General features: G+C 43.8%; 1 protein-coding gene across 2 annotated transcripts; it reads left to right on the forward strand.

Annotated features, from left to right (window-relative positions):
* The first annotated feature begins 3,542 nt into the window (after positions 1-3,542).
* LOC110534131 (phosphofurin acidic cluster sorting protein 1) lies at positions 3,543-27,557 on the forward strand. 2 transcript variants are annotated; one of them, XM_036933233.1, is made up of 23 exons: positions 3,543-4,006; positions 9,801-9,888; positions 11,536-11,625; positions 11,795-11,920; positions 12,078-12,222; positions 12,582-12,673; positions 12,814-12,897; positions 13,002-13,219; positions 13,322-13,415; positions 13,510-13,587; positions 13,731-13,882; positions 13,998-14,133; positions 14,813-14,917; positions 15,044-15,150; positions 15,254-15,429; positions 16,708-16,818; positions 17,234-17,351; positions 17,928-17,970; positions 18,158-18,200; positions 18,307-18,442; positions 18,581-18,819; positions 19,005-19,124; positions 26,513-27,557. In XM_036933233.1, exons 1-23 carry the CDS (start codon positions 3,810-3,812, stop codon positions 26,629-26,631), a joined length of 2,817 nt encoding a protein of 938 aa, XP_036789128.1. In that variant the 5' UTR covers positions 3,543-3,809; the 3' UTR covers positions 26,632-27,557. The 2 variants fall into 2 exon arrangements, with proteins under 2 accessions (XP_036789128.1, XP_036789129.1); XM_036933234.1 differs by having other exon boundaries at positions 3,544-4,006; positions 15,254-15,408.
* Positions 27,558-27,686: the final 129 nt, after the last annotated feature.

The following is a 27,686-nucleotide window of genomic DNA, read 5'->3' on the forward strand; positions in this document are numbered from 1 at the left end:
GATCAGTCTAAAAATTTGCACATACACTGATGCCATCTAGTGGCCAAAATATAAATTGCACCTGGGCTGGAATAATACATGATGTCCTTTCTCTTGCATTTCAAAGATGATGGTACAAAAAAATACAAAATAACGTTTTTATTTTTTTTAAATGATATTTTACCAGATCTATTGTGTTATATCCTACAATATTCATTTCACATTTCCATAAACTGCAAAGTGTTTCTTTTGAAATGGTACCAAGAATATGCATACCTTGCTTCAGGGCCAGAGCTACAGGCAGTTAGATTTGGGTATGTCGTTTTAGGCGGCAAATTGAAAAAAAGGGGCTAATCCTTAAGATGTTCACTTTATGTACAATACAAGATGTTTACGCACAGACAGCTTTTAGGGAAATACTTGTGAAGAAGAGTAGAAGAGTAGCCAGCAGTTAAAGTGTAAAGTTTCCTGTGTCTGTTGGCCTACTCTGTCTGGGGTAGAAAGGTAGGCCTAACTTTTGAAAGTGCCATGCTCAGATTCCTAATGAGGTCTCTGATTTTAACTATTTGCAAACAGTGTCAGTTTCATTGTGAACAAGACAAACTGATTTGGCATAGGAGAAATATAAGATGAACACATAGGCCCATCTCTCTGTCCATGCTTAGCCTGTAATTCCGGTAATGTGTGTGCTAGATTCCACTCATATGTAAAATTGTAGCATTGCATGAAAAGTTTATGAAAGGCCATTTTTTTTCTCGGACCTTCAAACACGATGATAGTCCACGGTGGTCTGTGAAACCACAACCTTCTGGCCCACAGCCCTGTGCAATATCGAAATTGCTGCGTTGCCATGTAATGCTGACAGGATCAAGAACCATTTATAAAACTGCATATATAAGGTTCTGTCTAAAGACAGTAGTGTTCTCAGCTATCCACTTATTATTGTTTTGGTTATAGGGGAGGGTCACTTATTTGGGTTGGGGGTTAGATTAAATAGCCATCCATTTGAATTTCAGAAATAGTGTTAACTCCCTAATAAAGTCTGTCAATGTGGTACTGCAGCTAGTCAGTCTCGCCATTTGAGATGAAGAGATATTTCAGGGAGTTATTGTATCATGTTTTAAAACATGAAATCGAGGAAAAAACGGGTTCCCTTTGAATGGAAAACCATGGTTTTATCGCAACAAATCAGCGCAACCCCTGTCAATTGAAAAGGCAGGAAAACAAACGAAAGCGGTTACATCTCTCATACAAATGGAATAGAAATGAAATAACAGAATAATTACAGTATATTGGAGCATTATAACTTCTAAATCGGGCTACCATAACTTCAAGGACTTTTCAAGGACCAAATAGCCTTGAAGAGGAAATGTCTGATTTTCAAGGTAGCCTATAAAGTACCACTGTATGAGTCATAATACCCTTTAAATCTAGCGGTTAAACAGGGAAATTGTTCTAATCGTTTTTCCCATAGAGGAGTTTAGAAACACTTAAAAATAAGGGCTGTTTCGTGGAGGCGTACCCTGACGTGATGTTTTGATAATGTTTTGATAAACGTGTAAATCGTGTAAAACGTGTAAATCACTCTCTGACAAGGTGACTTTTGTTTATCAACACTTGTTTTTTCCTGCCAGCCTGTCAAACTAACAATTACTTTACCATCTATTTAGATATCTCTTTCTAGACCATAACAGATACCTTATCCATTACAAGTTCGAGTTAAAAAAAATTGCTGCAGGAACCAGAGTAAACAGGTTTGTCATTCCAGTTAATATTGTCTGCAGGTGTGTTATCTTGCATCTACCATGAATATGACGTAGAGCAATTTTGAAATTTCCCTTTAAGCTCAGAGTAAATAACTACACTGGACAAAAATGTAAATGCAACATGTGAATATTGTCTGCAGGTGTGTTATCTTGCATCTCCCGGTCTCTGGTTGCACAATGTAACCCCAGAGCACAATGGCAACAAAGTAGAACAAATGGCATGTAACTCAATAGCAGCTCTAGGTAATAAGACATCTACTGTCATTTTGAGCATTGCAAGAGATATACACTGAACAAAAAATAGAAACATAATGTAAAGTGTTGATTCCATGTTTCATGAGCTAAAATAAAAGATCCAAGAAATGTTCCATATGCACAAAAGCTTATTTTGCTCAAATTTTGGGCACTAATGTATTTACATCCCTGTTACTGAGCATTTCTCATTTGTCAAGATAATCGAGCCACCTGACAGATGTGGCATATCAAGAAGCTGATTAAACAGCATGATCATTACACAGGTGCACCTTGTACTGGGGACAATAAAGGCCACTCTAAAGTGTTCAGTTTTGTCACACAACACAATGCCACAGTTGTCTCAAGTTTTGAGGGAGCGTGCAATTAGCATGCTGAATGCAGAAATGTCAACCAGAGCTGTTGCCAGAGAATGGAATGTTAATTTCTCTACCGTAAGCTGCCTCCTACGTCGTTTTAGAGAATTTGGTATGTCCAACCGGCCTCACAACCGCAGACCATGTGTAACCAAGCCAGCCCAGGACCTCCACATCTGGCTTCTTCACCTGCAGGTTCGTCTGAGACCAGCCACCCGGACAGCTGATGAAACTGAGGAGTATTTCTGTCTGTAATAAAGCCCTTTTGTGGGGAAAAACTTGGCTCCCCAGTCCAACCGGCCTCACAACCGCAGACCACGTGTATGGCATTGTGTGGGCGAGCGGTTTGCTGTTATGTACAGAGTGCCCCATGGTGGCGGTTGGGTTATGGTATGGGAATGCATAAGCTACGGACAATGAACACAATTGCATTTTATCAATGGCAATTTACATGCACAGAGATACCATACGAATGGTGCCATTCGTCTGCCGCCATTACCCCATGTTTCAGCATGATAATGCACGGCCTCATGTCGCAAGGATCTGTACACGATTCCTAGAAGCTGAAAATGTCCCAGTTCTTCCATGGCCTGCATACTTACCAGACATGTCACCCATTGAGCATGTTTGGGATGCTCTGGATCGACACGTATGACAACGTGTTCCAGTTTCCACCAATATCCAGCAACTTCGCACAACCATTGAAGAGGAGTGGGACAACATCCCACAGGCCACAATAAACAGCCCGATCAACTCTACACAAAGGAGATATGTTGCGCTGCATGAGGCGAATGGTGGTCACACCAGATACGGACTGGTTTTCTGATCCACGCCTCTACCTTTTTTTAAGGCATCTGTGACCAACAGATGCATATCTGTATTCCCAGTCATGTCAAACCTGTAGATTTGGGCCTAATGAATGTATTTCAATTGACTTGTTTCCTTATATGAACTGTTGTCTTTATTTTTTGTTTAGTGTAATAATGAGTGGGATACCCTAATGCTCCAAGGGACCACTCTGCTGGTACCATGTCTCCTCTCCCTATAGTGTGGATGGCAGCTCTGAGAGGCTCGCGTTACAATAATAGCACTCTATCTATCACTGTGTGGGTGGGACAGAGGGCGAGAGGGAGAGAGCGATCGAGCACGCACACAACATACCGTATGCACCTGCTGTGACGCTCTGACTCTGACATTATTATTGTTGAGAGATTGTACAAGTAAAGAGTGCGTCTTTAACGAGAGGCGTAGCTATTCTCTTGTGCTCCCTGGAGGGCAAGTTCCGCTTCCTGCTAATAAAAACATCGCACTTGTGAGCATATCACATCAACTGTGGACTGCAGAACAGAAAAGCATGAAATGCAAGCAAGAAGGCATGGAATTATGTGGATATGAAAGCGCAATTTGAAGCTTCAGGATATGATAAAATATCTTTATGCACAAGTCAGGAAGCTGAATGACAGAAGGTATTTTCTTTCACATCCAAAACGCCTCCAGTATGTCGGAGAGAGGGGGTATCCCACGGACTGGGGGCACACCATCTCCACATATGCAGCCGTACAAGACCGTCACGATCGTCCCGAACCGTCCGGTTCAAATGAACCTGTATGCGACCTGGGAAATTGATCGCTCATCTCCAAGCTGTGTGCCCAGGTATGGCCGCCTAAACTCCATGGCTGGTTCTGACAGTCGTGGTTTCCAGTCTGGATCAGATCACATACAGGTTATCGGCTTCTGTGGTCGGATGTTGATTTAGGAATGATTTTGAATCAGTGAGAAGAAGTCACCTGTTTTTCCCTCAAGAGAAGTTATGTAGGAGGGTTGAATAAAAGTTGTAAAAAATGTATGAGTTAATGAAAATAACATTTAATATGATTAAAGTTTAAGTAAATAGCATACTTCTGTATTTGGCTTTGAATAATACACATTTTGCACTGCTGCAAATTACTCCAAGTATGACAGCAGTTTTTGTTTTGACCATCAGGCCAGGTGATTGCAACTGTAAATTAATTGTCAGTTATTAGGTTAGTGTGCTATTCACATAGATACATTTAGCCTGCAGTGATAGATTATTGCTGATGGTAGTGAAGGTTAGGGAGTGTCTTTAAAGGGGCAATATGCAGTACAAAACCATACGATTCCCATTTTAAAGGAAGAGCTCATTCAACTTTACAGTGAAAAACTATATTTGGAGGACCATGGTTATGAAGAATCAGCATTAGGAAGTGCAAGATCATGACTGACCAGGATGTAAAGCCTCCAAATCAACATATCCCTGAGCAGTTGGGGACACAGACAGGGTGCCATAGACAGCTGCTCCTAAACCCCACAGGAAAACAACATGCTGTCAGAATAAATAATTGTCCAGCACAGTATATACTTAGAGGCAAGAGATTGGCTAACACTTTTATGCCGATATACATACGCCTACGGACCGTTGCTAATCGGGGAATACTCCTCCACTATTACTAACAATGTTACATTTGAGCAATATTCAAAAGTGTTTCTGATACTGCTTTTTTGTCTAACTCTGAATTGTTGGGTAATTGATGTATGCTAGCAATAGAAAAGAGGTTGCAGGAGTGGGGTTGCGTGTGGATTCTAGAAGGACCCCTGTATAAGGTAAAGGCTGCTTGCGGGGGTGCTCTCTCTGGCAGGGAAAATGGAGAGAAGACGTGGGTGGATTTGAAGAAGAGCTGGTTGAAAATGATTTGTTCCTCTTAAAGTGGTCCACACACTGTATGGTGAGCTCTGAAAATAGTATGTTGACAAGTACCTTGGATGTCAATTGGATGTATTTCAAGACCTAACTTCAAACTCAGTGCCTTTTTACTTGACATCATGGGAAAATAAAAAATACATCTCAGGAAAAATAATTGTAGACCTCCACAAGGTCCTTGGGAGCAATTTCCAAACACCTGAAGATACCACTTTCATCTGTACAAACAATAGTACACAAGTATAAACACCATGGGACTACGCAGCCGTCATACTGCTCAGGAAGGAGATACGTTCTGTGTCCTAGAGATGAACATACTTTGGTGTGAAAAGTGCAAATCAATCCCAGAACAACAGCAAAGGACCTTGTGAAGATGCTGGAAGAAACCGGTACAAAAGTATCTATGTCCACAGTAAAACGAGTCCTATATTGACATAACCTGAAAGGCCGCTCAACAAGGAAGAAGCCACTGCTCCAAAACTTCCATAAAAAAAGCCAGACTACGGTTTGCAACTGCAAATGGGGAAAAATATCGTACTTTTTGGAGAAATGTCCTCTTGTCTGATGAAACAAAAATGGAACTGTTTGGCCATAATGACCATCGTTATGTTTGGAGGAAAAATGGGGAGGCTTGCAAGCTGAAGAACACCATCCCAACCGTGAAGCACGGGGGTGGTAGCATCATGTTGTGAGGGTGCTTTGCTGCAGGAGGGACTGGTGCACTTCACAAAAATAGATGGCATCATGAAGCAGGAAAATTATGTTGAAATATTGAAGCAACATTTCAAGACATCAGTCAGGAAGTTAAAGCTTGGTCGCAAATGGGTCTTCCAAATGGACAATGACCCCAAGCATACTTCTAAAGTTGTGGCAAAATGGCATAAGAACAACAAAGTCAAGGTATTGGAGTGGCCATCACAAATCCATGACCTCAATCCTATCGAACATTTGTGGGCAGAACTGAAAAAGCGTGTGCGAGAGAGGAGGCCTACAAACCTGACTGAGTTACACCAGGTCTGTCAGGAGGAATGGGCCAAAATTCAATCAACTTATTGTGGGAAGCTTGTGGAAGGCTACACAAAATGCTTGACCCAAGTTAAACAATTGAAAGGAAATGCTACCAAACACTAATTGAGTGTATGTAAACTTCTGACCCACTGGGAATGTGAAAGAAATAAAACATTCTCTCTACTATTTTTCTGACATTTCACATTATTCAAATAAAGTGGTGATCCTAACAGACCAAAGACAGGGAATTTTTACTTGGATTAAATGTCAGGAATTGTGAAAAACTGATTTTAAATGTATTTGGCTAAGGTGTATGTTAACTTCCGACTTCAACTGTTTATATGCAGTGCATTCGGAAACTATTCAGACCCGTTGACTTTTTCCACATTTTGTTACATTACAGCCTTATTCTAAAATTTATTCAATAGTTTTTTTCATTCATCAACCGACACACAATACCATATAAAGAAAAAGAAAAACAGGTTTTTAGACATTTCTGCAACGTATAAAACTTTTTTTAACTGAAATATAACATTTATATGGGTATTCAGACCCGTTACTCAGTACTTTGTTGAAGTCTTCTTGGGTATGATGCTACTAGCTTGGCACACCTGTATTTGGGGAGTTCCTCCCATTCTTCTCTGCAGATCCTTTCAAGCTCTTTCAGGTTAGATGGGGAGTGTCGGTGCACAGCATTTTTCAGGTCTCTCCAGAGATATTCGATCGGGTTCAAGTCCGGACTCTGGCTGGGCTGCTCAAGAACATTCAGAGACTTGTCCCGAAGCCACTCCTGTGTTGTCTTGGCTGTGTGATAAGGGTCGTTGTCCTGTTGGAAGGTAAACCTTTTCCCCCAGTCTGAGGTCCTGAGCACTCTGGATGAGGTTTTCATCAAGGATCTCTCTGTACTTTGCTCCGTTCATCTTTCCCTTAATCCAGACTAGTCTCCCGGTCCTGCCGCTGAAAAACATCCCCACAGCATGATGCTGCCACCACCATGCTTCATCTTAGCGATGATGCCAGGTTTCCTCCAGATGTGACACTTGGCATTCAGGCCAAAGAGTTCTATCTTCGTTTCATCAGACCAGAGAATATTGTTTCTAATTGTCTGAGAGTCCCTTATGTGCCTTTTGGAAAACTCCAAGCGGGCTGTCTTGTGCCTTTTTATTGAGGAGTGGCTTCTGTCTGGCCAACCTACCATAAAGGCCTGATTGGTGGAGTGCTGCAGAGATTTTCCTTCTGGAAGGTTCTCCCATCGCCACAGAGGAAATCTGGAGCTCTGTCAGTGACCATCAGGCTCACCTCCCTGACCAAGGCCCTTCTCCCCTGATTGCTCAGTTAGGCCAAGCAACCAGCTCTAGATAGTCTTGGTGGTTCCAAACTTCTTCCATTAAGAATGATGCAGGCCACTCTTCAATGCTGCAGAAATGTGCCTCGACCCAATCCTGTGTTGGAGCTCTACAGACAATTCCTTTGTACTCATGGCTTGGTTTTGGCTCTGACATGCACTGTAAACTGTGGGACCTTATATAGACAGGTGTGTGCCTTTCCAAATCATGAGCTCAATTTTGAGTCCCATATTTATGTAAATAAGGTATTTATGTTTTTTATATTTAATACATTTCTAAAAACCTGTTTTTGCTTTCTCATGGGGTATTGTGTGTAGATTGATGAATAAAAAAATATTCAATCTGTTTTAGAATAAGTCTGTAATGTAACAAAATGTGGAAAAACTCAAGGGGTCTGAATACTTTCTGAATGCACTGTATAGTGTACACCCCTTCAAATTAGTGGATTCGGCTATTTCAGCCACACCCATTGCTGACAGGTGTATAAAATCGAGCACACAGCCATGCAACCTCCATAGACAAACATTGGCAGTAGAATGGCCTGACTTTCAAAGTGGCACCGTCATGGGATGCCACCTTTCCGACAAGTCAGTTTGTAAAAATGTTGCCCTGCTAGAGCTGCCCCACTCCAACTGTAAGTGCTGTTATTGTAAAGTGGAAACGTCTAGGGGCAACAACAGCTCAGCCGCGAAGTGGTAGGCTACACATGCTCACAGAATGGGATCTCTGAAGCGAGTAGTGCGTAAAAATCGTCTGTCCTCGGTTGCAACACTCACTACCGAGTTCCAAACTGCCTCTGGCAGCAACGTCAGCACAATAACTGTTCGTTGAGAGCTTCATGAAATGGGTTCCATGTCTAAGCAGCTGCACACAAGCCTAAGATCACTATGATCAATGCCAAGCGTCGGCTGGAGTGGTGTAAACTTTGCGGCCATTGGACTCTGGAGCAGTGGAAACGCTGTATCTGGAGTGATGAATCATGCTTCACCATCTGGAAATCTGACGGACAAATCTGTGTTTGGCGGATGCCAGGAGAACGCTACCTGCCCCAATGCATAGTGCCAACTGTAAAGATTGGTGGAGGATGAATAATGATCTGGGGCTGTTTTTCATGGTTTGGGCTTGGCCCCTTAGTTCCAGTGAAGGGAAATCTTATTGCTACAGCATACATTGACATTCTATACGATACTGTGCTTCCAACATTGTGGCAATAGTTTGGGGGAGGCCCTTTCCAGTTTCAGCATGACAATGCCCCCGTGCACAAAGCGAGGTCCATACAGAAATGGTTTGTCGAGATCAGTGTGGACGAACCTAACTGGCATGCACAGAGCCCTGACCTCAACCCCATCGAACACCTTTGGGATGAGTTGCAACGCCGACTACGAGCCAGGCCTAATTGCCCGACCTCACTTAAGCTCTTGTGGCTGAATGGAAGCAAGTCCCCGCACCAATGTTCCAACATCTACTGGAAAGCCTTCCTGGAGGCTGTTATAGCAGCAAAGGGGGGGACCAACTCCGTATTAATGCCCATGATTTTGGAATGAGATGTTTGACGAGCAGGTGTCCATATACTTTTGGTAATGTAGTGTATTTCTATTTAGCCTATAGTGCCAAATCTGTTTGGCATTTGGCTTTCAATGAATATATCAATTATTAACCATTAATCTCCTAACCCAATCAGATGTTCTCTGGTAGACCTCTCCAGCATCTCTCTCTCTAATGGTGTAGTGAGTGGAGAGGCCAAGGTTTGTAGTGAATTTGACATTTAATTAGGGAGGAACAGCAGATACGGAACCCTCTCCTATTACCCGATCTTTGTGACGTGAGGCCGAGTGCTGCACCTAGGACCCAAATGGAATTAAAGGTTATTCAAGATGCAATGCTGCAGTTTGTTTGGCTAAGAATCAACAATGAGGCTGTAGACCTAGTTGTGTCTTTTGGAGCCCATAGTGGCTTCTACCTTGAGAGGATGACAATTTTTTTAGTTTCTCCTTGAGTGTCCTGTTCTGTCTGAATAGCTCTCATCTACGCAGATAAATCCCAGCCAGCCAATCTGTCTCTGCTTTGTCCAAAAATAAAGTACTTCGAACCACGAATTGCCCGTAGGAATACATTGATCTGTGATTTATGTCTGGAGCCTAATATTCCTAAAGTGCTTTTGTTGGCCACCGTCCTCACCGAACCATTTCCCGCTTACAATTTGCATTACAAATCTAGGGTGATACTCTACCACTCTCAGCCAACATTTTTTTTAAAGATTTGTTATTGTCAAGGACTCGACTGACACTTTCTCATGTTGTTGGTACCTATTCACTGAATTCACAGACTAAAACAGAGAAATATGAATATCCCCTTTTTCTCTCCTTAAACCCAGGCTCTTCACAGTTACTCTGAAGAAGCTGGTGATGCTTCAGGAGCTGGACAGAGACCTAACATCTGTTGTCATCGCAGTCAAACTCCAGGTGGCGCTCTTAACACACACACCGCCGTCCCTTCGACAAAGTGTACATACAGTGCCTTGCAAACACCTTGGCGTTTTTTCTTATTTTGCATTACGACCTGTAATTTAAATTGACTTTTGGGGGGGAATTTCATGTAACAAAATAGTCCAAATTGGTGAAGTAAAATGAATAAAAAAAAAAAAAGAAAGTGCATATGTATTCACCCCTCTGCTGTGAAGCCCCTAAATCAGATCTGTTGCAACCAATTACCTTCAGAAGTCACATAATTAGTTAAATAAAGCCCACCTGTGTGCAATCTAAGTGTCACATGATCTGTCACGTGATCTCAGTATAGCTACACCTGTTCTGAAAGGCCCCAGAATCTGTAGCACCCCCAAGCAAGTGGCACCCCCAAGCAAGCGGCACCATGAAGACCAAGGAGCTCTCCAAACAGGTCAGGGACAAAGTTGTGGAGAAGTACAGATCAGGGTTGGGTTATAAAAAAAATATCAGAAACTTTGAACATCCCACAGAGCACCATTAAATCCATTATTATAAAATGGAAAGAATATGGCACCACAACAAACCTGCCAAGAGAGGGCCGCCCACCAAAAGTCACAGACCAGGCAAGGAGAGCATTAATCAGAGAGGCAACAAAGAGACCAAAGATAACCCTGAAGGAGCTGTAAAGCTCCACAGCGGAGATTGGAGTATCTGTCCATAGGACCACTTTAAGCTATACACTCCACAGAGCCGGGCTTTACGGAGGAGTGCCCAGAAAAAAGCCATTGCTTAAAGAAAAAAATAAGCAAACAAGTTTGGCGTTTGCCAAAAGGCATGTGGGAGACTCCCCAAACATATGGAAGAAGGTACTCTGGTCAGATGAGACAAAAATGTAGCTTTTTGGCCATCAACGAAAACGCTATGTCTGGCACAAGCCCAACAGCTCTCCTCGCCCTGAGAACACCATCCCCACAGTGAAGTATGGTGGTTGCAGCATCATGCTGTGTGGATGTTTTTCATCGGCAGAGACTGGGAAACTGGTCAGAATTGAAGGAATGGTGGATGGCGCTAAATACAGGGGAAATTCTTGAGGGGAAACCTCTTTCAGTCTTCCAGAGATTTGAGACTGGCATGGATGTTCACCTTCCAGCAGGACAATGACCCTAAGCATACTACTAAAGCAACATTTGAGTGGTTTAAGGGGAAATATTTAAATGTCTTGGAATGGCCTAGTCGAAGCCCAGACCTCAATCCAATTAAGAATCTGTGTTATGACTTAAAGATTGCTGTACACCAGCGGAATCCATCCAACTTGAAGGAGCTGTAGCAGTTTTGCCTTGAATAATGGGTAAAAATACCAGTGGCTAGATGTGCCAAGCTTATAGAGACATACCCCAAGAGACTTGCAGCTATAATTGTTGCAAAAGGTGGCTCTACAAAGTATTGACTTTGGGGGGGTGAATAGTTATGCACACTCAAGTTTTTTTCTTTTTTTTCTTATTTCTTGTGCTGAACAGCCCTTAGTCGTGGAATATTGGCCATATACCACACCCATTTGTGCCTTATTGCTTAAATACACTAGTGACTTATAAGAACCTTTTATCTGTAATCCATGGATAATATATGCAGGAGATGTATTGTAACGTGTTTGGAATATCTTCTTAGGGATCAAAGCGCATTTTACGGTCCAATGAAATCCTGTTGTCATCGCCTGGACTTACCGAGACCGATCTTCAGCTAACGTTCTCCTTGCAAGTGAGTTACCGTGGGGTGTTTGCACAGACAGTTATGTGTATGCAAATGAATTGTGGATGAGAGTCAGATACTTTTTTTTAAATGTCCCAGAGATTCTATTTTCAGTGCATGATTTAAGTGCATGTCTGATTCTGTCAACCTCGCCATCTCTCATCTTTACTTCCTCCAGTATCCACATTTTCTGAAGCGAGATGCCAACAGACTGCAGATCATGCTGCAGAGGAGGAAGAGGTACAAGAACCGCACCATTCTGGGCTATAAGACCCTGGCACTGGGCCTCATCAACATGGCAGAGGTAAGAGGGCAACACCTCACCGCAGCCGTTAACTGCCGTTAACTGCCATGACTGCCATCATTCAGGCTTTTGTTTGTACAACACGCCATCAATTGTCCCCCCCCTCCCCCCAAATCTCTCTTTCTCTCACTGACCCCCTTTCCTCTCTCCTCCCCAGGTGATGCAGCACCCCAGTGAGGGAGCCCGTGTGTTGGGTCTCCACACCACGGTGAAGGACACGGCTGTGCCTGTGGCCGAGATGAGGGTCTACTCGCTCTCCAGCCAGCCCATCGACCACGAGATGTCCAAGGCCAAGATGTCTGGTAAGGGAGACACAGAGTGAAAGACAAAGGGGACAGGCTCGAGGGCGATAAGGCCATGAACAAGGAATCAGAAAGTAAAATGTTTTTTTCTTTTAAACGTTATTCTTCTTACTTTTTTATTTCTATTCGGCAATTTGCTTATATGGAGTTGTCTAAGTCTCCAGAATGTCAGTGTATTGAACAGTTCAATGTGTACGTGCCACACCATGGTCAGTAAATGCAATCATCCATGTTCGTCTTTTGAGCGAGTCAGCCACTGCCTTGTCCATATGACACAAGGTTTAAATAGTTTTCACATCCTACTGGAACCCCACACCCATACATAACACATCTCCTATCTGGCTCCCTGTAACTGCCAGACCGCTCCCCTGACATTGACAACTACTCGGAGGAAGACGAGGAGAGCTATTCATCAGAGCAGGACGGGAGTGATGACCCTGCTCACAGCCAGGTAGGGGGGGGGGGGAGCGACACTCAGAAAAATACCACACTGCTTCATTACAAGCATTTAAGCCGGCGTACAGCAGAGTGGATGGAGGGTTTGTCCGGTTTGAGCACGAACTTGACCCTCCCTCTTTTTTTTCCCTCCAGTATCTGTTTGACGAAGAGGATGACATGAGGAAGAAGAAGCACAGACACAAACTCACCTCTACAGCCTCCATCACCAGAGCTCATGTAAGCATCCAGTCTACTCGTCTGCCTGTCTCTGTGGCGTTGGGACTACCTGCCGCTGTTCTAGTCAACCAGTTTGATATCTACGTGTTCCTTTAACCCGGCAGCCCAACATCAAGCAGAAGTTTGTGGCCTTGTTGAAGAGGTTTAAGGTGTCTGATGAGGTGGACTTTGGCCTGGAGCATGTGTCCCAGGAGCACATCCGTGATGTGGAGGAGGACCTGGATGAGCTCTATGACAGTCTGGAGATGTACAACCCCAATGACAGCGGGCCAGAGATGGAGGAGACGGACAGCGTCCTCAGCACACCCAAACCCAAACTCAGGTCATGAGAAGTCGGACTTATCTGTAGGTAACGGAAATGTATGTTCTGACAAACATCCACCTAACAGAACTCTGGCAATCTCTCTTCTCTCTGAACGTTCAGGCCCTTCTTTGAGGGCATGTCCCAGTCCAGCTCGCAGACCGAGTTTGGCAGTCTGAACAGCAGGTGCAGTCTGCCCAGAGACACCCTGAGCCCAGTGAGTACAGTACATGAGGGTGGCTGGGCCTTCTAAGTCCAGATGTCCTCTGGCACTCCCTCTTACCACTGTTTTCCTGCTGTCTGACTTTCAGCAAGGAGAGCAGCCCCCGTCAGGCAAGATGAAACGCTCTCGCTCCCGCAACTTGGACGACTCTGAGACAGACACCCTGGTGAGACCCTCTAACCTCCCCCTCCTCCCTCGCTCCCTCTCTTATTTTCCCCCTCTCTCATTGGTGGCTTCTGTATTTCAGTGTTTTGAGGCCTGTGCGGTGTTAAGATGTGTTTCTGTCTGGCTGTCTGTCGGTGTGTTTAGGTGCTGACTGATCCGGAGATGTTTCTGGACACTACCCCCTGCATCACTGTCTCTGTCCCAGAGCAGCTACCCAGGACCCCAATGAGGGAACTGAGGAGCAGCAAGAGTGAGAGCCACACCAGCATGCCCTACACCACCATGCCCTCCCCCAGGTCAGTCTAACACACACACACACACGCACACAAAGTGCGCTCCTTCACTTTCTGCCGTAGTCATATTTTCTGTGTGGGTACTGACTGTCAGTGAGTAGGTGTGTGTTTTTTCCAGGTTGGATGGCGGGCACACACCCAGGCAGAGACGTGGGACACCAATGAAGGAGAGGCGAGCACTGTCCAAGCCCCTAAGCGAACGCACCAACAGCTCTGACAGTGAAAGGTCACCGGAGCTCAGCCACACCCCACAGGTAACCCACCCTCACCCTAACCAGAGCTAGTCCGTACCCATACTCCATACTCACCATGGAGCTGAGGATTTGTTTGCAGAGGGTGATCCAGAGTGGTGATCCTGTTGCAAATGTTTAGCTTTAAAGTTAATACAAATTTAGTTTTGGGGCAGAGAAAATGTTGCAATTCTACACATTTTGCAGTTACTTGACAGGTTCATATAATCTCTGAGGGAGACTGACTAACAAAATCAATGGGGGGGGGGGGGGGGGCCTCAGGAGATCATGGCTACTGGCCTCGAGCTTTGATGTGCCTGGTCAGTAATTCAGCCATGACATACTACAACATTTATATAGCTGGCTAGACTAACTTACCTAGCAATCTGTAAAAGGTGAGCTGACATGGGTTAATTGAGTGACTGTCAGTGACTGACATCACAAGAGGAAAACTACTACCAACTACTACCGAATATTGAAGTTTCACCTTGTGTGTTCTGAGATTCTTACTCTCAGCAGGAAGTTGAGACCCGCAATTGACTTCTCGCTTACAGCTGCATACAGGCACAGCACTGTCCTGTTGTGTTGATGGATTTCATTGAAGCATGCGTGTGTGCGCCCAGTTTTTGACAATGTATTTGAATATGCCCAGAATTTGACTTTGTGTGTATGTGTGTGTGTGTGTATGTGTGTGTGGGTGCAGGTGCCCAGGAAGGCTGTGTATGACCAGTTGAATCAGATCTTCTCCTCAGACACTACCCTCCCGGACAGCCTGGTCCTGGTCAACACCAGTGATTGGCAGGGACAGGTATTCTTCACTTCAATCTTCACCTCCATTATCTCACTCCTCCATTCCCCTGTGGACATATTTACTTTGCGTATGTGTGTTCATCTGTGTCTATGTGTTTGTGGCCTCTGGTAAACGTGTGTGCAGTATGTGTCCGAGGTGCTGCTGGCTCAAAAACAGCCGTTAGTGTGTACCTGCTGTGGGGTGGAGATTCAGGCTGTCCTCACCACCCTCCTCACGCGCATCCAAAAGTTGTGAGTAGCCAATGAATCAATACTCGCTGGTTCAATGTATCGCGTGGTAATGAAGGGAACCTATTATATTGTGGTCCACTAACCCGCCCTCCTCTCCCCGCAGCTGTAACTGTAACTCGTCCACGCCGCCGCCGGTCAAGGTGGTGGTGGCAGGGGGACAGAGCTACCTGGGGGCCATCCTGCACTTCTTTGTCACTCAGCTGGCCAACAAAACATCTGATTGGCTCAGCCTAATCCGCTTCCTGGTGGTCCCCCTGGGTGAGAGAGAGACCGGTTCAGGTCCTGAGAACAGTAATATGAATATGTTATATACCATTTAACACAGTGCTTGGGTCTAAAAGATCAGCATTATACAATGTGACCGCTGTAAAGATGTTTCCCACTGGGCACACCATGTCATTTCAACGTGGAAAATTGGGTAATATTTGGTTGAGACGATGCTCAATGAGATTGCAACCTGTATTCACCAACTCAAAAAGACATCCGAAAGTTAGTTCAATTTCCAACGTGTCATCACTAGGATTTCAACCATCTAAAAGCACAACCACATTCCAATGAAAAAACAATGTCCGATTTTTTTTGTTGTTGTTTACTTGTCACCCAAAGGTCCTTCACTACGCTTTCAACCATTTTTAAAAAGCACAGCCAAGTTCAAATGGGAATACAATGTCAGATATTTTGTTTGCTTATTACAAGAGATGAATGTGTTACCACTCTGTGCTTCATCTAATAGCACATCCAAATGACCAAGATTGCAGTTGAGATTACATTAAAAGTACATGGTGTGAGGGATCAATGCCGTTTGAGATTCTGCACAGATTTATGACAGCAATTGTGAAGATCTCCACAGACCCGCGACCACTTATATGCATGCCACATTAAATGATTACATAAGAAGACATTTATAATTACAGTCATCTCAAAATGAGGCCATGGATGTGTTACTCATTTTAAGGTTGAACGTTACATTCGTTTGTAAGATAGCGATTAACTTTAGGCTATTTTACTGGATAACAAAAGTCCTATTGAATTGTGGTTGGTCGTCAACACAATCCAGTATCCTCATTTGAAGGAGATGAATCTTCTGCTTGGATAGTTCAGTCTGTGCCACTGACTTAAGTCTGGCGTTAATTCCAGTTTGTCTACAAATTAAGAATTGAGACTTTATATTCACGTCTCCATCTCAACCAAAAATCACGTAGATTCCACATTACAGTATGTTGATAAACTACGTGGAAACAACCTTGATTCAACCAGTTTGTGCCCAGTGGGATAGTATGGTACATATCTAGCATGGTTATGTAATGCTTATATATATATATATATATATATATATATATATATATATATATATAAGCCTCTTCAGCTGAAGCATAAACAAAGATTTACAAAAACACCCACTCTCATGTTCTGATACCTCCTCCTGACAATGAGTTGCTCCAGTCATTATGTCACATATAGCTGAAGCGCAGTATGGTACAGCTGCTCTGCTCAGAGCTGCAGTACTGAGTGGGTTGGGTGTGTGACTCATTGTGGCTGCCTCTACTCTGCCTCCAGGCTGTCACCCTGTCGCTAAGCACCTAGCCTCCCTGGACCCTCGCTACAGCTCTGTGTTCCTGGACAATGCCTGGAGAGACCTGTTCAGTCGCCTGGAGCCCCCTCACTCTAGTAAACACCACACCTCTCTCTCTCTCTCTCTCTCTCTCTCTCTCTCTCTCTCGCTCTCTCTCTCTCGTCACATCTCCATTTCCCACGAGCGCTAAGCGCAAACATTTCCCATTTGAAACCGACGAGGGCGCTTTTCGTTTTGTGCTATTAGCGGCAACACAGACTGAAGGACTATTTCAGTTTATAAATCAATATGCTTTGTTTTACAAACAGTTCCACTGAGCTGGAAAGCAGTCGAGCGTGTGTCTTTGGGAACTTAATCTGACTTGATCAGCATATTAATGGTATTTGACTGGAGGACGCGCTCTCTGCAAGCTGCCCCATCTCTTCCTTCGTTACTAGGGTTAGTCAGTTCAGATCTGGTCACAGCCTTGCGCTCCCTACAGACTGACTGTCTGTTCCCCTTCCCTCCCAGCGGCTCCAGCTGCAGACGGCGTGGACGTGGCTGGGAGGATCAGCCAGTACATCAGCAGTGTCTCTGTCACACACCAGTTGCCTATCGCTGAGGCCATGCTCACCTGCAAGTACAAGACGTGAGTGGAGTGGCCTGCGTGGCTGATTAACGCTGCATGCACTAAACATTAAGAGCACACGACAGGAAGCTATGATCCCTTATTGATGTCACTTGTTAAAACCTACTCCAATCCATGTAGATGAAGGGGAAGAGACAGGTTGAAGAAGGGTTTTTAAGCCTTGAGAGATGGATTGTGTGTTTGTGCCATTCAGATGGTGAATGGACAAGACAAAAGATTGAAGTGCCTTTGAACGGGGTATGGTAGTAGGTATCAGGCGCACCGGTTTGTGTCAAGAATTGCAACGCTGCTGGGTTTTTCATACACAATATCTTCCTGTGTGCATTAAGAATGGTCCACCACCCAAAGGACATCCAGTGAACTTGACACAACTGTGGGAAGCATTGGAATCAACATGGGCCAGCATCCCTGTGGAACGCTTTTGACACCTCGTAGAGTCCATGCCCCGACGAATTGAGGGGGGTGTGCTCTTAATGTGTTCTTAATGTTTTGTACACTCAGTTTATATGATGTTAATCAGGTATGTTTTAGGAAGACAAATATTTTATTGGCCACTCATTATTTCCACCTTACCAGATATGACGAAGACTCTTACCAGAAATTTGTTCCCTTTGTTGGGGTAAGTAAATCAGTACTGATGGTTTCCATCAATACTAACATTGAGGCAGTCAATTTGGCAAATGATGCCTCTATCATAATTATTGCTTCAATGCAAACCGACAGACGAGGGATATCCAAACGATTCCCAAGTACAACCCTGGAGTGTAATGCTGATACTAATGAATTGATCCCTGTGTGTGAAACAGGTGGTGAAAGTAGGGTTGATTGAACCGAATCCGGCCTATTCAGGTGGGTTCATATTTCTGTCCTTAACCTATTGGTTGTTAATGTTTATCTTTCTCTCTCCAGTCTGTCCATGAGCAGTGTTAAGGACCGTGTTGATTTGGGCCTACAGGTGGAGACTCTGAGGAGGCTGTTAGTGTTAGCTTGGCTGTTCCCTCCACCTCCCCACCCGCCCATGGATCTCCCACAGGGATGACCAGAGAGGCTGTCACCCCACCTCCGTCTCCCTCCCTGAGTAGCGGTCTGGGGTATGACAACCACAGTGTACAACAGTCTAACATGAGAAGTTAATTCCCATCCCTGCAGTTAAACACGTTTTTGAGTACATTGTTGAGCAATAGTTGTTTTTTGTACACTGTCTGCCACACTCTCTACCTCTCTCCCAGGAGCCCTAATATGTCCCATGGGGTGGACACCATTGGGCTGACGGTGGATTATTGGGTAGCGACATGCTCAGAGCGGAAGAAGGATGGGGAGCGGTGTGACAAGGGCTCCAAGAACACCCTGAAGAGTGCCTTCCGTTCCCTGCAGGTCAGCAGGCTGCCAGGAGGGGGCTCCACTGAGAACCAGCCCCAGGCCAACACCATGGCTATGACTGTGGTCACCAAGGAGAAGAACAAGAAAGGTGAGGAGGAGGGTGGGAAGATAGTGGACTGTCCAGCACATGCAGTTTGTCAATCAACTAACTTGGGGTAGATAATAACTAAGTAAATGTACTAACTGAAAGGAGAAGTATGCAATAGATGCATGCTGTTAAGTGTTTTGGTTTGAACCCCCCTCTCTGTGTGCTCATCTCCTCCGTGTCCACAGTCTCCACCATATTCCTGGGGAAGAAGCCCAAAGAGAGGGATGTGGACTCTAAAAGCCAGGTGGTTGAGGGCATCACCAGACTCATCTGTTCTACCAAGCAGCAGCAGACCAGCCTAAAAGGTACACCACGTCAACGTGGACATGTGGGTCATATTTGGTTGAGCTGTTGATCAATGAGATTTCAACCTTTTTTTTTTTTATTCACCCACTCAAAAAAGAAGGCTAGGAGTTTGTTGAATTCCCAACTGTGTTATCAACAATCTAAAAGCAGAAATGGGAATACAATGTCAGATATTTATTTATTCTTCAACCTAATGAGTTCACTGTGCTTCGTCTAATAGCACAACCACATAACCTGGATTGCAGTTGGGATTACATTGTTAGCGCATAGTGCAAGTAATCAAGGCTGTTAAGAGATGCTGTGCAGATTTATAATAGCAATTGTGAAGATCTCCACCGACCTGCGACCGTTGCATGCTATCTTGACCATGCACGCTTTCTACGATTACAGAATACATTTATAGTTACAATAGCCTCAATGTGGCCATGGATTTTAAGGTTGATTAAATACTGTTACATTAGTTTCTAAGATGGGTTTTTTACTCTATCGCAAAAGTGTTATTGAATTGTGTTTTGGTTGTCGACACGACCAAATATCAACATCTGAAGGAGATGTATCTTTTGTGCCACTGATTTAGTCTGGCTTCAATTCCAGTTGGTCTACAAATTGATAATTAATATGTTGAATTCATGTCTCCATCTGAAGCAAAAATCTAAGTTAAAGAATAGGACGGAAAATCAAATCAAATTTTAAATGCAAGAATAGGACTAAATCAAATCAAACTTTATTTCAAATGCATTTACATTTTTATTTGATATTCATATCTCCATATCTCCGGATTTCAACCGCAAGCTCTGGACATTTACACCTGGATCTCGCAGCTAGCTATCTGCTATCCGTGTGACTAAAGAGTTCCATCAGCCACTCCTGGGCTACAATCACCTATCTGGACCCGTTTTACTGCCAATGCGGAGCCCCACCGGGCCTTCACGACTGGACTACCGACGTTATCTGCCCGAGGGAGTTATCCGGCTGGCTCCTCCGTCGTGACGTTACCTGAACTCCCATCTGCGGCCCGCTAATCGTTAGCTGTCTTATCGGCTGCTATCTGAATAGGTCTATCGGACAGTTTATATTGGGTCACTATAACTATATCTATTTTGCTAATTTGATTGATCCCCTCTACTACACGGAACCCCACTAATTTACAGACGGAAACGCGCAAGGTGGCTAAAAACATCTATGCAAGCTTGCTACTGATGGCCCGGCGAGCTGTCTGAATCACTACTCACTGGACCCTTATGATCACTCGACTAAGCATGCCTCTCCTTAATGTCAATATGCCTTGTCCATTGCTGTTCTGGTTAGTGTTTTTGGCTTATTTCACTGTAGAGCCTCTAGCCCTGCTCACTATACCTTATCCAACCTTTCAGTTCCACCACCCACACATGCGATGACATCACCTGGTTTCAATGATGTTTCTAGAGACAATATCGCCCTCATCATCACTCAATACCTAGGTTTACCTCCACGGTATTCACATCCTACCATACCTTTGTCTGTACATTATACCTTGAAGCTATTTTATCACCCGCAGAAACCTCCTTTAACGCTCTGTTCCAGACGTTCTAGACGACCAATTCTCATAGCTTTTAGCCGTACCCTTATCCCACTCTGTTCTTCTGGTGATGTAGAGGTGAATCCAGGCCCTGCAGTGCCTAGCTCCACTCCTATTCCCCAGGCGCTCTCTTTTGGTGACTTCTGTAACCGTAATAGCCTTGGTTTCATGCATGTTCACATTAGAAGCCTCCTCCCTAAGTTTGTTTTATTCACTGCTTTAGCACACTCTGCCATCCCGGATGTTCTAGCCGTGTCTGAATCCTGGCTTAGGAAGACCACCAAAAATTCTGACATTTTCATCCCTAACTACAACATTTTCAGACAAGATAGAACGGCCAAAGGGGGCGGTGTTTCAATCTACTGCAAAGATAGCCTGCAGAGTTCTGTCCTACTATCCAGGTCTGTACCCAAACAATTTGAACTTCTACTTTTAAAAATCCACCTCTTAAAAACAAGTCTCTCACCGTTGCCGCCTGCTATAGACCACCCTCTGCCCTCAGCTGTGCTCTGGACACCATATGTGAACTGATTGCTCCCCCATCTATCTTCAGAGCTCGTGCTGCTAGGCGACCTAAACTGGAACATGCTTAACACCCCAGCCATCCTACAATCTAAGCTTGATGCCCTCAATCTCACACAAATTATCAATAAACCTACCAGGTACCACTCCAAAGCCGTAAACATGGGCACCCTCATAGATATCATCCTAACCAACTTGCCCTCTAAATACACCTCTGCTGTTTTCAACCAAGATCTCAGCGATCATTGCCTGCATCCGTAATGGGTCAGCGGTCAAACGACCTTCACTCATCACTGTCAAACACTTCAGCGAGCAGGCCTTTCTAATCGACCTGGCCGGGGTATCCTGGAAGGATATTGATCTCATCGCTTCAGTAGAGGATGCCTGGTTATTTTTAGAAAATGCCTTCCTCACCATCTTAAATAAGCATGCCCCATTCAAGAAATTTAGAACCAGGAACGGATATAGCCCTTGGTTCTCTCCAGACCTGACTGCCCTTAACCAACACAAAAACATCCTATGGGGTTCTGCATTAGCATCGAACAGCCCCCGTGATATGCAACTTTTCAGGGAAGCTAGAAACCAATATACACAGGCAGTTAGAAAAGCCAAGGCTAGCTTTTTCAACCAGAAATTTGCTTTCTGCAACACAAACTCAAAAAAGCTCTGGGACACTGTAAAGTCCATGGAGAATAAGAACACCTCCTCCCAGCTGCCCACTGCACTGAAGATAGGAAACACTGTCACCACCGATAAATCCACTATAATTGAGAATTTCAATAAGCATTTTTCTACGGCTGGCCATGCTTTCCACCTGGCTACCCCTACCCCGGTTAACAGCACTGTACCCCCCACAGCTACTCGCACAAGCCTTCCCCATTTCTCCTTCTCCCAAATCCAGTCAACTGATGTTCTGAAAGAGCTGCAAAATCTGGACCCCTACAAATCAGCCGGGCTAGACAATCTGGACCCTTTCTTTCTAAAATGATCTGCCGAAATTGTTGCCACCCCTATTACTACCCTTTTCAACCTCTTTCGTGTCGTCTGAGATTCCCAAAGACTGGAAAAGCAGCTGCGGTCATCCCCCTCTTCAAAGGGGGGGATGCTCTTGACCCAAACTGCTACAGACCTATATCTATCCTACCCTGCCTTTCTAAGGTCTTCGAAAGCCGAGTCAACAAACAGACTACCGAATCCCACCATTCAAATCCCACCATACCTTCTCCGCTATGCAATCTGGTTTCAGAGCTGGTCATGGGTGCACCTCAGCCACGCTCAAGGTCCTAAACGATATCTTAACCGCCATCGATAAGAAACAATACTTTGCAGCCGTATTCATTGACCTGGCCAAGGCTTTCAACTCTGTCAATCACCACATCCTCATCGGCAGACTCGACAGCCTTAGTTTCTCAAATGATTGCCTCGCCTGGTTCACCAACTACTTCTCTGATAGAGTTCAGTGTGTCAAATCGGAGGGTCTGTTGTCCGGGCCTCTGGCAGTCTCAATGGGGGTGCCACAGGGTTCAATTCTTGGACCGACTCTTCTCTGTATACATCAATGATGTCGCTCTTGCTGCTGGTGAGTCTCTGATCCACTTCTACGCAGACACCATTCTGTATACGTCTGGCCCTTCTTTGTTAACAACCCTCCAGGCGAGCTTCAATGCCATACAACTCTCCTTCCGTGGCCTCCAATTGCTCTTAAATACAAGTAAAACTAAATGCATGCTCTTCAAATGATCGCTGCCTGCACCTGTCCGCCTGTCCAACATCACTACTCTGGGCGGCTCTGACTTAGAATGTGTGGACAACAACAAATACCTAGGTGTCTGGTTAGACTGTGAACTCTCCTTCCAGACTCACATCAAACATCTCCAATCCAAAGTTAAATCTAGAATTGGCTTCCCATTTTGCAACAAAGCATCCTTCACTCATGCTGCCAAACATACCCTTGTAAAACTGACCATCCTACCAATCCTCGACTTCGGCGATGTCATTTACAAAATAGCCTCCAATACCCTACTCAATAAATTGGATGCAGTCTATCACAGTGCCATCCGTTTCGTCACCTAAGCCCCATATACTACCCACCACTGCGACCTGTACGCTCTCGTTGGCTGGCCCTCACTTCATACTCGTCGCCAAACCCACTGGCTCCAGGTCATCTACAAGACCCTGCTAGGTAAAGTCCCCCCTTATCTCAGCTCGCTGGTCACCATAGCAGCACCCACCTGTAGCACGCGCTCCAGCAGGTATATCTCTCTGGTCACCCCCAAAACCAATTCTTTCTTTGGCTGCCTCTCCTTCCAGTTCTCTGCTGCCAATGACTGGAACGAAGTACAAAAACCTCTGAAACTGGAAACACTTATCTCCCTAACTAGCTTTAAGCACCAGCTGTCAGAGCAGCTCACAGATTACTGCACCTGTACATAGCCCATCTATAATTTAGCCCAAACAACTACAGTGCCTTGCGAAAGTATTCGGCTCCCTTGAACTTTGCGAACTTTTGCCACATTTCAGGCTTCAAACATAAAGATATAAAACTGTATTTTTTTGTGAAGAATCAACAACAAGTGGGACACAATCATGAAGTGGAACGACATTTATTGGATATTTCAAACTTTTTTAACAAATCAAAAACTGAAAAATTGGGCGTGCAAAATTATTCAGCCCCCTTAAGTTAATACTTTGTAGCGCCACCTTTTGCTGCGATTACAGCTGTAAGTCGCTTGGGGTATATCTCTATCAGTTTTGCACATCGAGAGACTGAAATGTTTTCCCATTCCTCCTTGCAAAACAGCTCGAGCTCAGTGAGGTTGGATGGAGAGCATTTGTGAACAGCAGTTTTCAGTTCTTTCCACAGATTCTCGATTGGATTCAGGTCTGGACTTTGACTTGGCCATTCTAACACCTGGATATGTTTATTTTTGAACCATTCCATTGTAGATTTTGCTTTATGTTTTGGATCATTGTCTTGTTGGAAGACAAATCTCCGTCCCAGTCTCAGGTCTTTTGCAGACTCCATCAGGTTTTCTTCCAGAATGGTCCTGTATTTGACTCCATCCATCTTCCCATCAATTTTAACCATCTTCCCTGTCCCTGCTGAAGAAAAGCGGCCCAAACCATGATGCTGCCACCACCATGTTTGACAGTGGGGATGGTGTGTTCAGGGTGATGAGCTGTTTGCTTTTACGCCAAACATAACGTTTTGCATTGTTGCCAAAAAGTTCAATTTTGGTTTCATCTGACCAGAGCACCTTCTTCCACATGTTTGGTGTGTCTCCCAGGTGGCTTGTGGCAAACTTTAAACGACACTTTTTATGGATATCTTTAAGAAATGGCTTTCTTCTTGCCACTCTTCCATAAAGTCCAGATTTGTGCAATATACGACTGATTGTTGTCCTATGGACAGAGTCTCCCACCTCAGCTGTAGATCTCTGCAGTTCATCCAGAGTGATCATGGGCCTCTTGGCTGCATCTCTGATCAGTCTTCTCCTTGTAAGAGCTGAAAGTTTAGAGGGACGGCCAGGTCTTGGTAGATTTGCAGTGGTCTGATACTCCTTCCATTTCAATATTATCGCTTGCACAGTGCTCCTTGGGATGTTTAAAGCTTGGGAAATATTTTTGTATCCGAATCCGGCTTTAAACTTCTTCACAACAGTATCTCAGACCTGCCTGGTGTGTTCCTTGTTCTTCATGATGCTCTCTGCGCTTTTAACGGACCTCTGAGACTATCACAGTGCAGGTGCATTTATACGGAGACTTGATTACACACAGGTGGATTGCATTTATCATCATTAGTCATTTAGGTCAACATTGGATCATTCAGAGATCCTCACTGAACTTCTGGAGAGAGTTTGCTGCACTGAAAGTAAAGGGGCTGAATAATTTTGCACGCCCAATTTTTCAGTTTTTGATTTGTTAAAAAAGTTCGAAATATCCAATAAATGTCGTTCCACTTCATGATTGTGTCCCACTTGTTGTTGATTCTTCACAAAAAAATACAGTTTTATATCTTTATGTTTGAAGCCTGAAATGTGGCAAAAGGTCGCAAAGTTCAAGGGGGCCGAATACTTTCGCAAGGCACTGTACCTCTTTCCCTACTGTATTTATTTTGCTCCTTTGCACCCCATTATTTATATCTCTACTTTGCACATTCTTCCACTGCAAATCAACCATTCCAGTGTTTTACTTGCTATATTGTATTTACTCCGCCACCATGGCCTTTTTTTGCCTTTACCTCCCTTATCTCACCTCACTAGCTCACATTGTATATAGACTTATTTTTCTACTGTATGTTTGTTTTACTCCATGTGTAACTCTGTGTTGTATGTGTCGAACTGCTTTGCTTTATCTTGGCCAGGTCGCAAATGTAAATGAGAACTTGTTCTCAACTTGCCTACCTGGTTAAATAAAGGTGAAAAAAAAAAAAACTTTTTAATTGCTTTTTATTTAAGTTGAACCCTGGGTTGAATTGAAACAATAGCTGTTGACTTCGCAAATACTAGATATACTGTAGGCCTAAATAGTATCATTGATGATATAGGACTTATAAAGTATGGTAACATTTAATTTGCTCTCTTAAACCTACCCTTTGTAATGACTTCGATAGCAACAGTGAATCTATTTAGTTAAGAGATCCCTCAATAATCACATACGTGTTTAGCAGATGTTGCGGGTGTAGCAAAATGCTTGTGTTTCTAGCTCCAACAAGAAGTTTCTAGCAATTTCACAACAATACACACAAATCTAAAGTAATGGAATTAAGAATATATACATAGTTGGACGAGCAATGTCAAAGCAGCATAGACTAAGATACAGTAGATACATAATTGATGTGTAATGCAACATTATTAAAGTGACCAGTGTTCCATTGTGAAAGTGTCCATTGATTTCAAGTCTATGTGTATAGGGCAGCAGGTTCTAAGGTGCTACTCACGATAGCACATTGGTAGAAGTCATTTGACAAATATCAACGCTAAGCAGGGCTGGGCATGCTTAAAACCCTTGGTGAGTTGGCCAAATGGAAAGCTGTAGATAGATCAACTCTCCAGTAGGAGGTGCGGCCCAGGTTTGTCTAAGTTAAATTGGTTACCGTGATGACAATCTTGTAGTTGACATTTCCCCCTCAAAACAACAGTTTTTCAAATCCAATGTATTTTCCACGCCACAAAACGTTGACAAGTTCATTTGAAACCATGTTGATTCAACCAGTTTGTGCCCAGTGGGACTGAACCCGATTCAACATGCTTGTTTATTTTTCGGTGTTTGTAGATGGGAGTCATGAAACTATTGGATATTTTTCAGTGTCTGTGGACGGCGTGGAGTGGACTGATGTGAAGTTCTTCCAGCTGGCTGCCCAGTGGCCCACCCATGTGAAGTACCTGCCAGTGGGGCTGTTTGGCTACAACAAGACCGCCACCTAGAGGCCAACCCAGACATGGTCACTCACTCTATGCTTCCTGGGCACCAAGGTTATTATAGTTGTGTTTTTCTATTCGTTTTTTTTATTTTTGTTTGAAGTTCAGTTTGCTAGTTTTCAGACCAGATTTACTATTTTTTATTTAGTTTGAGTTTTAAAAAAACTATTTTCATTTTTGATATTATTTATTTTCAGTTTTAGTGTTAGGGACAGAAAGTACCAGATTTCTTCCTTGGTAGTTAGTGATAAACAAGCTAGGCCTATTCGAAACCTCACTATCTCCAGGCATTACTTACCTGCCAAGTTCAGAAGCTTGAAAACCCTCATTTGATTGTTGTCCAAAGTTTAGAAGACTAAAAAAAACTAACTGAACATTTGATGATTTCTGTTGGAGTCAAATATCGTTTTAGTTTTTCAAACATGTTTGTTAATTATTTATTTGTTTACTATAATAATCTTGCTGAGCAGTCTACAATGGACAGAAAAGCCAATGATTAAGGAGAGTTGTTACATGATGACATGGATTGACAGCGCTAATGGATTGAGGCCATAGATTTTAATGCTTGCCATGTTCCTATTTTCTAAGGTGGGTTCAAGCAACAAAATAACTCATTTGCCTTTTTTGAGATGCATTTCCTCGTTCATATGCTATGGCTCTTCTTTCAGTGGATTGGCAAGGTTAACTCCAGCTGTTCTTGTGGCTGTGTTGTACTTTCTTTTTTTTCAAGCAGTGTTATGTGAAGCAAATTTCAGTGGTCATTGATATTATTGATAGAATTTCCCTCAGTGTTGTTACTCTGTGCATAAAAAAAAAAAGTTTGGTGAAAGTAATATCAATTGATTTTTATTTACAGAAATGTTTTGTGGTAATTGGACCTGTTTTTCGCTTTTAGTATTTTTCTGTGAGTTACTGTTACTTTTGCGAGTGTGTGTTTTTGTTTGTGTGAGAACCTCAATGCTTGTGAATGTGTGTGCGTAGCATGGGTTGTCATTGAAATAAACACAAACACTACAGAAATCTAGAATATTTGCAGACTTGTCTGCATCAAAGTTTGTGGT

The sequence above is a fragment of the Oncorhynchus mykiss genome, chromosome 10, assembly GCF_013265735.2.
Source record: "Oncorhynchus mykiss isolate Arlee chromosome 10, USDA_OmykA_1.1, whole genome shotgun sequence".
NCBI classification, from domain to species: Eukaryota; Metazoa; Chordata; class Actinopteri; order Salmoniformes; family Salmonidae; genus Oncorhynchus; species Oncorhynchus mykiss.